The 13239-nt window shown below is 47.4% G+C and overlaps 1 protein-coding gene across 1 annotated transcript; it reads left to right on the top strand.

Moving 5' to 3' along the window:
• The first annotated feature begins 946 nt into the window (after positions 1–946).
• On the top strand, positions 947–9801 carry RNF14 (ring finger protein 14). Its single transcript, XM_054389048.1, has 8 exons — positions 947–1061; positions 1657–1819; positions 3107–3258; positions 4053–4574; positions 5154–5382; positions 6119–6291; positions 6853–6983; positions 8904–9801. Exons 2-8 carry the CDS (start codon positions 1666–1668, stop codon positions 8962–8964), a joined length of 1422 nt encoding a protein of 473 aa, XP_054245023.1. The 5' UTR covers positions 947–1061; positions 1657–1665; the 3' UTR covers positions 8965–9801.
• The last annotated feature ends 3438 nt before the right edge of the window (positions 9802–13239 follow it).

Raw genomic sequence — 13239 nt, 5'->3', positions numbered from 1 at the left:
TTGAATGCCTCAGTTGTTGACCAGTGTGAAATTAAATCAAACCCGCTTTCATGAGGTAGAGCTAATGCGTGGGGGGCGGGGGCTTCTTGGTGAGGGTAGGGCTCGGGAGAGGGTGCTTGGCGTTTTCTGGAGCAGCTTTTCACTCCCCATGTAAGAGCCGGGCCCTGAGGAGACAGGGCGGCACTGCTCTGCCTCAGGCCGGGTGCTCTTCATTCCTCCCGTCGCTGGGGGCGCTGCAGCGGGGCCGAGGCCAGAGCCGGGCTGCTGCCTCCGCCCCACAGTCGCTTCCCGCTTCCCTCTCCCCTCCTCTTCCCTCAGGGTCGCGAGGGGCTGGGCTGCGCCCGGCCCTGCCCTGCCCTGCCGCGCCGGCCCCGGGGCCCCACGCCGGCGGCGGGGGTAACCGGTGAGTCAGGGCAGGCCTGGGCGGGCCGGGCGGCGCAGTCGGAGCAAGACCGTGCTGGCAAGAAGGGACGAGGGGCAGTGGGTGGCAGTACTGGGCAGTGGGGTGTGGGGCGGCCGGGGCGGACCTCTTTTCACCACTCCCTGTACGTGTTTTTTTGTTGTTGTTGTTTTTTTTGTTTGGTTGGTTGGTTTGTTTTCTTTCTGGTGCTACCTTTTTGGTTGTTTAAAAGCGAAGCATGTCCCTGTGTGGGCTGGGGGAAAGCAGCAGGGTGGGGTTTTTGCTCAGTTAACCGAGGCTCTTCTCAGGATTGCAGCCATCGCAACTTGCACGCAGAAACGAGTTGCTGCCATTTGAGCTAGAAACCCCCAGCTTGCTCTGAGTTACCAAGTGTAATGTTTGTTAGTGCTCACGAGAGTGCTGAGAGGAGTTTATTCCCTCTGTGTGTTTGCTTGTTTGGCTATAGGCAGCTCGGAAGTTCCCCTGCTGTAACCTTCTGCACCTCCACAAGAGAAGTCAACCTTTTTCCTGCCTTCTATGCGAAAAAGTTTCTGACCTCTAGTTGTCCCAGAGGAATGCTCAGGGATTCTGTTCTGCCCCTACTAGCGTGCCTGCCCTCGACCAGTAACCACTCTGCAACGGCTCAGTTGTGAATACAAAGGTAATCCATTAAACATGGGGTTTTCCCCCAAATCTAGACCTGAAGTGGTCTAGGAGTGCATCTGCAAGATGCATCTGTAGGATTTGGAGCTTTTACTGATATCTTCAACAACTTGAATCATAAGTGGGGTTTTTGCTTGTTTGTTTTAGAACACTGGACAAGAACAATTCCTTTTTCTTGGGTGTTTGGTTTGGTTTGGTTTGGTTGGGGGTTTTGGGTCTGTTTTCCTTTTCAAACATTAATGAAATGTCCCTGTCACTTTTGCCATCCCATATTCAATTTTCACCCCCTATTTACCCACTAACAGTTTCTTTTTTGACTCTTCGATGTTCTGGTAAAGTGTTTAGTTTGGTTTGTTTTTTTTTTTTTTCCATTACCTTTTCAACTCATATACACCATGTTTTTCATTCTGTTTTCAATGTTTTTGAATTATTTTTTCAACCTGTAATAAAAGCTTGGTTATATTTGGTATTGTTTTACCTCAGTTACTTTGGGTTCTAAGTCTTACAGTAGTATAAACTGTACACCCCGGATTAATACCCAGAAGAAGATGTGTTAACTGAGTTGATCTTGTAGAGTGGTCTTGACTCCACAGGATATTTAAATGTCTTCAGAAGATAAAGAAGCTCAGGAGGATGAGCTGCTGGCTCTGGCCAGCATTTATGATGAAGATGAGTTCAAGAGAGCAGAGTCTGCCCAAGGGGGAGAAACAAGGATTTGTCTGGAGTTGCCCCAAAACTTCAAAATTTTTGTGAGTGGTGAGTTGAGATGTCTTGTGCTATCTTGCTGGGAGTTAGACTGGATAACCTTTGAAGGTTCCTTCCAACCCAAAGCATTCTATCTCAAAATTACCTTTAACCAAGCTAATTTTCTGGTACATACTTAGGTGGTTGCTGCTTTAGTGACCTGTAGGAGCACTGAGCAGAGAGAGCCATGACTTGACTGCCTTCTGCTTGGGGTGTTGCTGAGGTTTATTTCTGAGTAGGTTTCATCCTCCTACATAAAACCTCCTTAGAATTAGAGAGGTATAACAGCATTTCTTTGGAACAATTGAGTTCATTTATTATCTTGGTTTTTCCTTGAGGATGTCACAGAACCCAGAATCCTAACATGGTGGGGTTGGAAAGGACCTCTGGAGATTATCCAGTCCAACCCCCCCCGCTCAATCAAGGCACCCACCGCAGCTTGCCCAGGATCACAATGGCCAGGTGGCTTTGGAAGCTCTCCAGAGAAGGGGCCTTCACAATCTCTCTGGGCAGCATGTTCAAGGGCTCCAGCACCCTTATACCAATGAAGTTTCTCTTCCTGTTCAGCTGGAACCTCCTCGGTTCCAGTTTGTGCCTCTTGCCCCTTTGACAAGAGTCTGGCCCCATCCTCTTGTTCACCACAGGGCCTTTAGCTCTTGCTGAGCATTGAGCAGATCCCTTCTCAGGCTGCTCTTCTCCAGGCTCAATAGCCCCAGGGCTCTCAGCCTTTCCTCCTCACAGAGATGCTCCAGGCCCCTCAGCATCTTTGAGGTCTCCACTGGACCCTCTCCAGTAGTTTCCTGCCTCTCTTGAATTGGGGAGTCCTGGACACAGTACTGCAGCTGTGACCTCACCAGGGCAGAGTAGAGGTAGAAGAGAACCTCCCTTGACCTCCTGGCCACACTCTTTATGGACCTCAGGACACCATTAATGTTTTTGGCATGAGGACACATTTGTTGGCTCATAGTGACCTTGTCCACCAGCACTCTCATGTCCTTCTCTGCAGAGCTGCTCTCCAGCAGGTCAGCCCCTCACCTGTGCTGGTGAGTGTCTTTCTGGGTTTGTGCAGGAGGGGATATTTCACAGGGGATGTTTCAAAGTGGTGGTTACTGATTTAAGCATTGATCCATACAACCCCAGGGAGTTTTACTGCACTGAGAAGTTTTGTTATTTAGGGTTGAATAAATCATTTCAAACTCAGAAGTTTATCAAACAAGCAGAGATATCTTGTCATAAACCACATCTGGATCTTTTGTTTTCATGTTGTTTCTCAGACTGTCTCAATTCTCTCTGCTCCAGGCAGTTCCATGGAGAGCCTGCAGAGCAGCAGGTTTGAGTACACCGTTTGCTTCCTGCCTCCCCTCGTGCTGAACTTTGAGCTCCCACCAGACTACCCATCAACCTCCCCACCTGTGTTCACCCTCAGTGGGAAATGGCTCTCCCAAGCCCAGGTTTGCACAACACTTCTAACATTTTAACAGGACTTTTGTGATTCTGAGTCCGTTGTTAACAGTTCACAGTGTGCTGTTGGATGTTCATATAGTAGATGAAATGAAGATGAAATTACATCACTCTTGCAGCTAGCTCTTTGGTTTCCTCCTTGTTTTTACTTGGTCACCGTTCTGAGGATTGAGAGCTTGCATCCCTGACCTTCTGTCACAGGTCTCTCACAACGTCCTTCTCTGTAAATGGGGATAGGGATTTGCTAGGTGAACTGTTCATGAGGAACTGATTGGATGTGTGCGTCCAGAGGACTCAATGTCCAGATAGAGACTGGTGACCAGTGGTTCCCACAGGGGTCCCTGCTGGGACCAGTGCTGTTTAGTACCTTCATCAGTGATGTGGATGGTGGGATTGAGTGAACCCTCAGCAGGTTTGCAGATGACACCAAGCTGAGTGCTGCAGGTGATGGGCCAGAGGGACCTTGACATGCTGAATAAGTGAGCCTGTCTGAATGTCTTGAGGTTCAACAAGGCCACGTGCAAGGTCCTGCACCTGGGTTGAGGCAAGCTGGGGCACAAAGGGCTGGTGAGCACCCTGTGGAGAAGGACTTAAGGGTGCTGGTGGGTGGAAAGCTGGACCTTCCCACCCAAACCAGTCCTGATTCTGTGATTCTTTTTACATCTGTTTTATGGATATATGAAAACTCCAGAATCTGAAATCTGAGCATAGACTAAGGGGGACCATGGGAGAGGAAACCAGTAACAAGCCTTGCTGACATCTGGAATTGTTTCTTCTTTCCCAGCTCAGTGCCCTTTGCAAACACTTGGACAATTTATGGGAAGAGAATCGAGGCTGTGTGGTCTTATTTGCTTGGATGCAGTTTCTGAAGGAGGAAACCTTGAGTTACCTGAATATTTCCTCCCCCTATGAGCTACAAATGTGCCATCAAGGCAGTGGACAGAGTAGGACACCTTTGGTTGGCACTGAGGAGGATGGTGGTGGAGCAGCAGGCTCTGCTGCAGCTGAAGGAGAACTCATTGATGCAAGAGCCGTGCAGGATGTGGAGTCCTTGTCAAGCCTGATTAGGGAGATCTTGGACTTTGACCAGGCTCAGAGGAGGAAGTGCTTTAACAGCAAGATGTACCTGTGCAATATCTGCTTCTGTGAGAAGCTGGGCAGCGAGTGCATGTACTTCAGTGAGTGCAGCCATGTCTACTGCAAAGCCTGCCTGAAGGACTACTTTGAAATACAGATCAGAGACGGGCAGGTCCACTGTCTCAACTGTCCAGAGCCAAAGTGTTCTTCTGTTGCTACTCCTGGCCAGGTAATAAAGGGTGTGAAAGGTGATTGAAGAGTCAGAGAACTGGTTCAGGCTGGAAGAGACCTCCAAGATAAAGTTAACCTAGCACTGCCAGGTCACCACTGAACCATGTCCCTCATCACCATATATCCACAGCTTCGAAACCCCTCAAGGGATGGAGACTCCACCACTGCCCTGAGCAGCTTGGGCCAGGCCTTGACATCCTTTTTGAGGAAGAAGTTTTTCCTCATATCCAACCTAAACTACTCCTGTGGCAGCTTGAGGCTGCTTCCTCTTGTCCTATCACTCCAGCTCCCTTTCAGGGAGTTGTAGAGAGCAATGAGGTCTCCCCTCGGTCTCCTCCAGACTCAACAACCCCAGTTCCCTCAGCTGTTCCTCACCAGACCTCTTCTCCAGACCCTTTGCCAGTTTTGTTGCCCTCTTCTGGACACACTCTGGCCCCTCAACGTCCTTCTTGGAGTGAGGGGCCTGAAATTGACCCCAGTACTCAATCTGTGGCCTCACAGCTAAGCACAGGGGAAGCACTGCCCTGCTGTTCTGAGTGCAGCAGGCTCAGAGTTTCAGACCTGTGTGTCTGTTTAGGTGAAGGAGCTGGTTGGGGAGGAGCTGTTTGCACGCTATGACCGCCTGCTGCTGCAGTCCAGCCTGGACCTGATGGCAGACGTCGTCTACTGCCCCCGCCCAGGCTGCCAGACGCCAGTCATGCAAGAACCAGGCTGCACCATGGGCATCTGCTCCTGCTGCAACTATGCTTTCTGTACTCTTTGCAGAATGACCTATCATGGGGTCTCTCCCTGCAAGGTTACTGCGGGTGAGTCATCCTAGTTCAGAAATGGATCAAGAAACTATCAAGTTTTGTGTGGAAAAAGGCTGGAAGTGATGAATTAAGCAAGGAAGCTCATCACCACATGAGCCTGCTGAAAGATTAGACATTTATCTGGAGCAGGTCTATGCTAACAATTAAAAAGTGTTCCTGTGAGGACAATCACAGCTTAGGAAATCCCACAAACTGCTGATTGTAGAATGCTTTGAGTCTGTAGCAAGAGAAAAAGAATTGTATATATCCTGGGTTTTGCCTTTTTTTACCTTTTTCTGTTAATCCACTTACTTCTGTTGGCAGAGTTGGCAGTGGAATCAGGTGGGTGCATCTCTAGATTCACAGATTGCTTCAGGTTGCAAGGGACCCTCAAAGGTAAACTTGTCCAATCTCCTTGCAGAAAGCAGGGGCACAGCAGGATTTTAGCCTCAAAATCCTGTGACAAAGTTTCATTAAATTTATGTTCAAAAAAGAATACTTCAGTTTGATTTTGCATTTTATATCTGTTCTGATTCCATCAACTGCTCTCTTTTAGAACAAAAGTATAAAAAAAAAGTTGACTTCTGAGGTAGAGGGGGGTTAGTATTCTTTTTAATGTATTTTAATACTTTTTAATTAATGATGTTAATTTCCTTTAAGAATAATTTATGCTGTTATTAGTTGAACCTTATATCATCTATTCTAAAAGGTTTTGATTTGGGTTTGGGTGTTTTGTTGTTTCATTTCTCAGAGAAATTAACGGATCTACGAAACGAGTATTTAGAAGCAGATGAAGCAACTAAAAGATTTTTGGAACAACGTTATGGCAAACGAGTGATTCAGAAAGCCCTGGAGGAGATGGAGAGTAAAGAATGGCTGGAGAAGAACTCCAAGTCCTGTCCTTGCTGTGGTACTCACATAGAGGTGAGCAGGGAGGGGAAAGGCTGAAGAATCAGAGTAACTCTTGAGAGAAACTAATGTAAATTAAGTCAGTTCTGCATGTGGGCTGGGACAGAGATTTATTTGTAGGATCCAAGTTCACCAGGGAAGGGAAAATCCCTGGAGGTGTTCAAGGCTGTGTTGGATGGGGTCTGGAGCAACCTGGTCTAGTGGAAGATGTCTCTGCCCATGGCACAGGGGTTTGAGCTGGGTGATCTTTAAGGTCTCTTCCAACCCAAACCATTCCATGAATATGAATCCACTTTGACCCTGGATCCATATGAATCCCTTTATTGTCCATGTGTCCCAGACTACAGGCAGGCAATGCAACTAGCTTCAGCAAAACACCCATTTCCAGTGTTATTTGCAGTGCTGTGATTCTATCTCCTCCTTCCTTTGAACCATGAAAAAATCCCAGTGTGACCAGAGAGTCTGAGTAAAACATTGATGAGCTGATGTGTTCTTGGGGGTCGTTCTATAGAGACAGGCCTGAGGACTGACCTGGTAAGATTCTCTTACTGTTTGCTCTTGTTTCCTTCCCCTCAGAAGCTAGATGGCTGTAACAAGATGACATGCACTGGCTGCAGGCAGTACTTCTGCTGGCTTTGTATGGGCTCCCTGTCGAAGGTGAACCCCTACAGGCACTTCCATGACCCATCTTCCCCGTGCTTTAACAGGTCTGTATTTGTGTGCTGCTTTCTGGAGACAAAGAGGCTGAGGGGAGACCTTCTCACTCTCTGCAACTCCCTGAAAAGAGGTTGGAGCAGGGTGGGGATTGATCTCTTCTCCCTGTTAACAGGTGAAAGGACAAGAGGAAATGGCCTCAAGTTGCACCAGAGGAGGTTTAGGTTGGACATTAGAAGAAACTTCTTCTCTGGAAGTTCTCAAAGACTGGAACAGGCTGCCTAGGGACGTGGTTGAATTCCCATCCCTGAAGGTGTTTCAAAGAGGCAGAGGTGTGGTGCTGAGGGACATGGTTTAGCACCAGCCTTGGTAGAGTTAGAGAATGATTGGACTCCATGATTTTAGAGGTCTTTTCCAACCTAAATGATTCTGTGATTCTAGCAGAATCACACTATGCCACTTTTTCTTAGCTTCTCCCTCATGATTCTTACCTTGAAATGTTTAGCTATGCAGTTTAATCCATAGTTTCTTCTCCCAAGTATTTGCAATTACAAGGACCTGACACTAACAGCTCTTTGGTGTGAGGATGCTGGAGCCCTGGAGCAGGCTGCCCAGAGAGGTTGTGGACTCTCCTTCTCTGGAGGGCTTCCAAATCACCTAGACACTATGATCCTGGGCAAGCTGCTGTGGGTGTCCCTGCTTTAGCAGGGGGATTGGACTGGATGATCTCCAGAGGTCCCTTCCAACGCTCACCATGCTGGGCTTCTGTGATAAAAAGCCAGCAATGATTTTGGGATATGATTTTGCTTTTCAAGAACTTGTGGTTTAAAATCTTGATGTTTCACTTGCAGATGTCCCTGCTGTTTGCAGGGGGTTGACTAGATGACCTTTAAAGGTCTCTTTGCACCCAAACCAGTCTAATTCTATGATCCTCTGAGCTTGTGTGTATTGCACTAGGTCCTGTGCCCATTGCTGTGGTAGTGCCTGGATACAAAACCAAAGCACCAATAATTTAGTGAACCCTCCTCTGTTATTCTATGGCTGACAAGATTTATTTTGTTCTTAGCCCTTTTCTTTAAGCATTTCCTCTTCTCCCAACAGTAAATTTTCACCTTCTACCCTATTTTCCTTTTTATTTTTCTTCTGATAGTCTTTTTAGTTTTGCTTAACCTCTACCTACCCTGACTCAGCTCATCATTTCTATTAAAAAAAAATTCTTCCCTTTTCTTCCCCTCCAACTTAAAATTGTTTTTTTCCCATCTCTGTACTGACTGATTAGATTGTGAGCTAGAGCAGGCTGCTGTTGCTCCCCTGCCTAAAGAGCAGCTAGGAAGGGCAGCATGCTAGGGAATACTACTACACTTTGGATTATTGAGATTTTCAGGGATTATTTGAAGGTGGCCTACAAGAAGGCTGAACAGGGACTGTTTGCAAAGGCCTGGAGTGACAGGAGGAGAGGGAATGATTTAAAACTAGGAAAGAGCAGATTTAGATTGGGTGTTAGGAACAAGTTCTTTACTGAAGGCGATGGAAGACTGCAACAGGTTGCCCAGGGAGGCAAATTGAGGCCCCATCCCTGGAGACATGCTCAACAAAGCTCTGAGCAACCTGATCTGGTGGAGAAAGTCCCTGCTCACTGCAGAGGGGCTGGAACTCTGTGATGTTTAAGGTCCTTTCCAACCCCACTACTTCGATGAGTCATTGTCTGTAAAGTGCTGTAAGACCTTATGCTGTGAGGTGCTGTACAAGTGCAGAGTCATTTTAATTGAGCCTGAGGCCTGCAGTGAGTGGTTTATGATACTGAAAGCAAGTGAAACTTGTGCTGATATAACTGAAACTTGGTGCTTTTGTGGGTTTGGTCACAGACGGATTTTTTTTTTTCTTTTTTTTTTTCATACCGTGGTTTTTTTTTTTTATTTGTTTGTTTGTTTGTTTGTTTTACATCCTGATGTCAGTTTTTGTTTGCTTTGCAGGTTGTTTCAGGCTATGCACATTGATGGTGAGTTCTGGGAAGATGAAGATGAGGATGAGTAGCTTTCTCCAGCAACACAAGCCAAACAAACCAGAGATGCTTTCCATTTTTGTGTCAAGTTTGTTTCTCACTTCCATTGTGTGGCAGAGGAATTGATAACTACCTTGCACTGCAGGATACCACCTTTCAGAGGCTGTTGCCAAAACCAAAGGAGATCGTTTGTGCTCAGGGTCACCATGGAAGGCCCTAATCATCATCTCAAGAGATGCTACCAGTCACGAGTTGGGAAATTACTGGAAAAATACAAAGAGGTGTCCCTTTTTCAAAAGCAAACACAACTGAAGCCCCACAGCGGGGGGAGGGTCCTTCAGTGAGATTGCTGACCTTCCCAGGATCTGGTCTGGTGTCCCTGGTGGGGTTTAAGGCAGTTGTGTCATAGCTGTGTTGCTCTGTCTGGAGCTTTTGCTGGTTGCAGAGGTCAAGTTTTCTGATAAAGAAAATTCTTCCTGTGTTTAGCAACTGATTTTGTTGCTTCTGTGGCATTTCCTGCCCCATTGCTCTGAAAAGCAGTTTGTTGCTCTGTCACTGATACCTTCTGGAGGTGTTTAATGTTATCCCTAACCCCCACATTGCTGGCTGTAGTGTCTGGGTCTTTGCTTTGCTGAATTTTGGGGCACAAAGTGACCAACAGCCATCTCCAGGATCAGTCTGAGGACTCATCTCAGCATTGCTCTTGTGTTCACACCTGTGGCCTCTCCTTATTCTGACAGTGATGAGTGCTAAGGCTATGAGCAGAGCATTTGGCCGGCAAGAGGGTGAGGGCTACCAGATCTTGAAACACATTTTTATGTTGAGGTTAAATTGCATTCTTCAGTGCAATACCTTCTTGGATGATGAAGTAATTTATTTTTTACTAACTCTTTATTGATTAAATTTGATAGTTCTAGGAAAGTTGATAGTTTTGTTTCTGGACTAGATCCTTTTATTTCCAGTGTCTGCACCTCAAATTATTTGAACAACAAAATTGTTCCCACCACCCAAAAAGATCAATAAGCATTTTTGTGAGCATTAAGTAATTGCTAGAGGGAGACATTCATTTTTATAGAAGATTTTTCCACTTGCAGAATGAGTAAAAAAAAAAATACTTCGAAATGGAACCTGCATGTGCTGTGCTCAGAATAGAGAATGGAGGTGGGGTGGGTAGCTCAGGAGGTGGAAGGCTCTTCAGAAACTGAAGGTGAACATCTTTCACCCAGTTTTGACTGACACTAAATAAATGTGGTGGTAAACTCAGCTCTCTGGCCAAAATCAGCTGATTGAGCTCCTTTCATGGACCCGCTGAGCCTCTGCTGTTAGACGTGGCAGTAATTGCAAAGAGCTGAGCTGGTGAAGGTGGATCTCTTGGCTTGCTGTAGGCTGTAGGACAGCATGTAGGGAAAGTTTACATTTGTGTATAACTCAAATTGTATTTCCTACACCTTTCACATGCACTAAATTCACTTTAAGAAAGTAAAAATAGTCTCCCTGCTTGTCTTCATTGTGGCACGGGTAGGGCAGTGTCTGGGTAGAGCTTGTGCACCACAGGGCATCTCTAGAATGAGATGGAGCAGGCTTGGGCTTGCACAAAGCTCTTGAGTGAAGCTGGTGCGAGGTATATTCTGCTGATGGATGTTTGGAGGCTCATGTGTGTAAAATGTCCTCACACCCACCAAAGAGCTCTGGTTTTCCCTGGGAGACCATGCGAGCCCCTGACTGATAGGTGGTGGCTGTTGTGACACGACTCTGGGGTTGCTTGCATTGGATGGGGCCAGCTTTGAGCTGCAGTCCCCACAGGCATTTCCATGGGCCTAAGCCAGCTTTGAGCTGCATTTCCCTTGAGAATTTCTGTTGGATGGAGCCAGCTTTGAGCTGCAGTCCCCATGGGGTCTCCACTGGCCACCATTTGTTTCTCCAGCCTAAGACCCACAGCTGACTGCTTTCAGAAGAGGCTTTCTTCCTGCTAAGCTGCCCATGTGGGCAGTGTTTGGGAGGAGGAGAAGCCTGTGCTTCAACTCCGCTTTCCTGCCTGCATGGAGGAAATGGTGTTGGATCTCCTAAACCTCCAGGAAGCTGGGAAGGTCCCTTCTGCCAGGCCAGAGATGGGCTGAGGGCAGGGTCTGGACACCAAAGGGTATGTTAGGGTGACAGTCCAAGGCTGGGGATGTCTGTTAGAGCTAGCTGTAGTGAAGTATTTTAAGGTGTTGCAGTGAACTATCTCTACTTTGAGGAGCTTTGTGGGGAGAGAGGAGGAATGGTGATATAGACACCTCCCTGTCTATGAATTCTGGGCACTCAGGTCTGGAGCTCCTGTATTCTCTAGTGAGGTGAACAGACCCTCCTGGGAGGGGACAGAACTCAGGACAATCAGCTGGTGTTGCAAAGGTGGGACAGCTAAAACTAGAACTTGTCTTCACTAGCAGAGAGCATGGCAGGCAACTCTAGTAATGTGAAGCAGAGTTTCTTCCTCCTTTTTTTCTCCTCTTGCTCTTTTTTTCTCTCCATACACAGAGCATTAGATTGCTTGAAGATATTTCTGGTGCAATCTCTAACTGTGACCTCATTTTGCCTTTAAAGATCCCCACTTACTTAATGGGAAAGGCTGCTGCCTGGCAGGCCAGAACTGGAGCAGGTGTTTGGTGGAAACCTGCCAGCAAACACTGGACCAGAGATCTTGTGCAGAAGAAGAGCTCTTTGGTGTGCTTTGAGGGTTTTGTACTGTTCAAAGGTGGCATTGGGAGTCCTGCTCAGCCTCAAACTGTTCCCTGTTTCACCAGCTCAGAGAGACAGAACAGACACAGGCAGTGGGACCATTTAGTAAAAAGTAAGACATTTACTCTAGAAAGTTCCATTAGAGATCAAAAGTTTACAAAATCTGTGTACAGAAATCAGTGCTGCCCAGTTTGTCCTGCCCCTCACCTGATAACATGTGATAAGAAGGAAACTGCCCCAGTGAGGCCAGAGCTACAGTACTGGGTCCAGTTCTGGGCTCTGCAGGTCAAGAGAGACAGAGAACAGGAGAGTCCAGTGGAGGCCACAAAGATGCTGAGGGACCTGGAGCATCTCTGAGAAGGAAAGGGTGAGAGCCCTGGGATTGTTGAGCCTGGAGAAGAGCAGCCTGAGAGGGCATTTTCTCACTCAATGCTCAGCAAGAGCTAAAGGAGGGCAGGGGAGAGGGGGATTGGAAAGAGGACAGGGCCAGATTCTTGTTAGTGGTGCCCAGTGACAGGACAAGGGGCAGTGGACACAAACTGGAACCCAGGAGGAGAAACTTTGGTGTGAGGGTGCTGGAGTCCTGAAGGGAGAGGTTGTGGAGTCTCCTCTGGAGAGCTTCCAAACTTACCAGTGAGTACAGCTTCTTGTATGATACCAACTGAAATCACACAGGTGTAAATGAAACCATTAACTGCATTAATGGTGCCATGTCATCAACACTATGGCATCACTTCCCCTTTGCTGAGATGGTCTCAAGTCCAACATCTGGCTCAAAGCAGGGCTTGGCCACGGTTTTGTCATGGATGCCCCCTCCCCGGAGGTGTTCAAGGCCCAAGTGGATGAGGCCTTGACCAACCTGGTCTAGTGGAAGGTGTCCCTGCCCATGGCAGGGGGGCAGGAAGCAGGTGATCTTTAGGGTCCCTTCCAACCCAACCCAATCTATGAATCTAGGACAGAGCCTGCACAACCACTCTGCAGCCTGCCCCACGGCCAGACTGTCCTCAGGGGCAGGTTTTGTCCCTGTATCCAGCCTGGAGCCCCACTGACGCTTCTTATCTTTCACTGCACGCTGCCCAGGAGAGCCTGGCTTCATCTTCCTGCTGGTCAAGCAGCTGTGATGCATGCTGCTCTTAGGTGATGCTGGAGCTTTCTCCAGGCTGAACAAACCCAGATCCCAGTTGAAATAGCACAATGGAAGGGTGTACTGTGGAGGGGGTGACACATGAGGAACTTGTCCAAATTGTGAGGAACACATTCCCAAGTGATTATCCATTTGGTTTCTGCAGCACTGTAATTTCACATCTCTATGTTTAAGTTTTGAGGCCTTCAGTCCACTGCATTACAGCTGTGTCACGGATTAAATTTGCTTTCCATTGACTCCACCTGCAGAGAATCAGCCAGTGGTGGTGCTTTGTGGGACACAGCTACTGGAGCCCATCTTCCTTTGGTTAATCAAGGCAGGTGTTGAATCTCTTTAGTGGAGAGAAGCAAGCACAGAATCATTCTGATCATTTCTGATCAAAGAGCAGAGGAGTTTCTGCAGCAATTCCCTTTCTTCCCAGCTGGTTTTCCACAGAAAAGCTGTC

Source organism: Indicator indicator, chromosome 18 (genome assembly GCF_027791375.1).
Source record: "Indicator indicator isolate 239-I01 chromosome 18, UM_Iind_1.1, whole genome shotgun sequence".
Taxonomy (NCBI): Eukaryota; Metazoa; Chordata; class Aves; order Piciformes; family Indicatoridae; genus Indicator; species Indicator indicator.
Note: the sequence above shows the minus strand (reverse complement) of the source record. Positions and strands in the feature narration are given on the sequence as shown.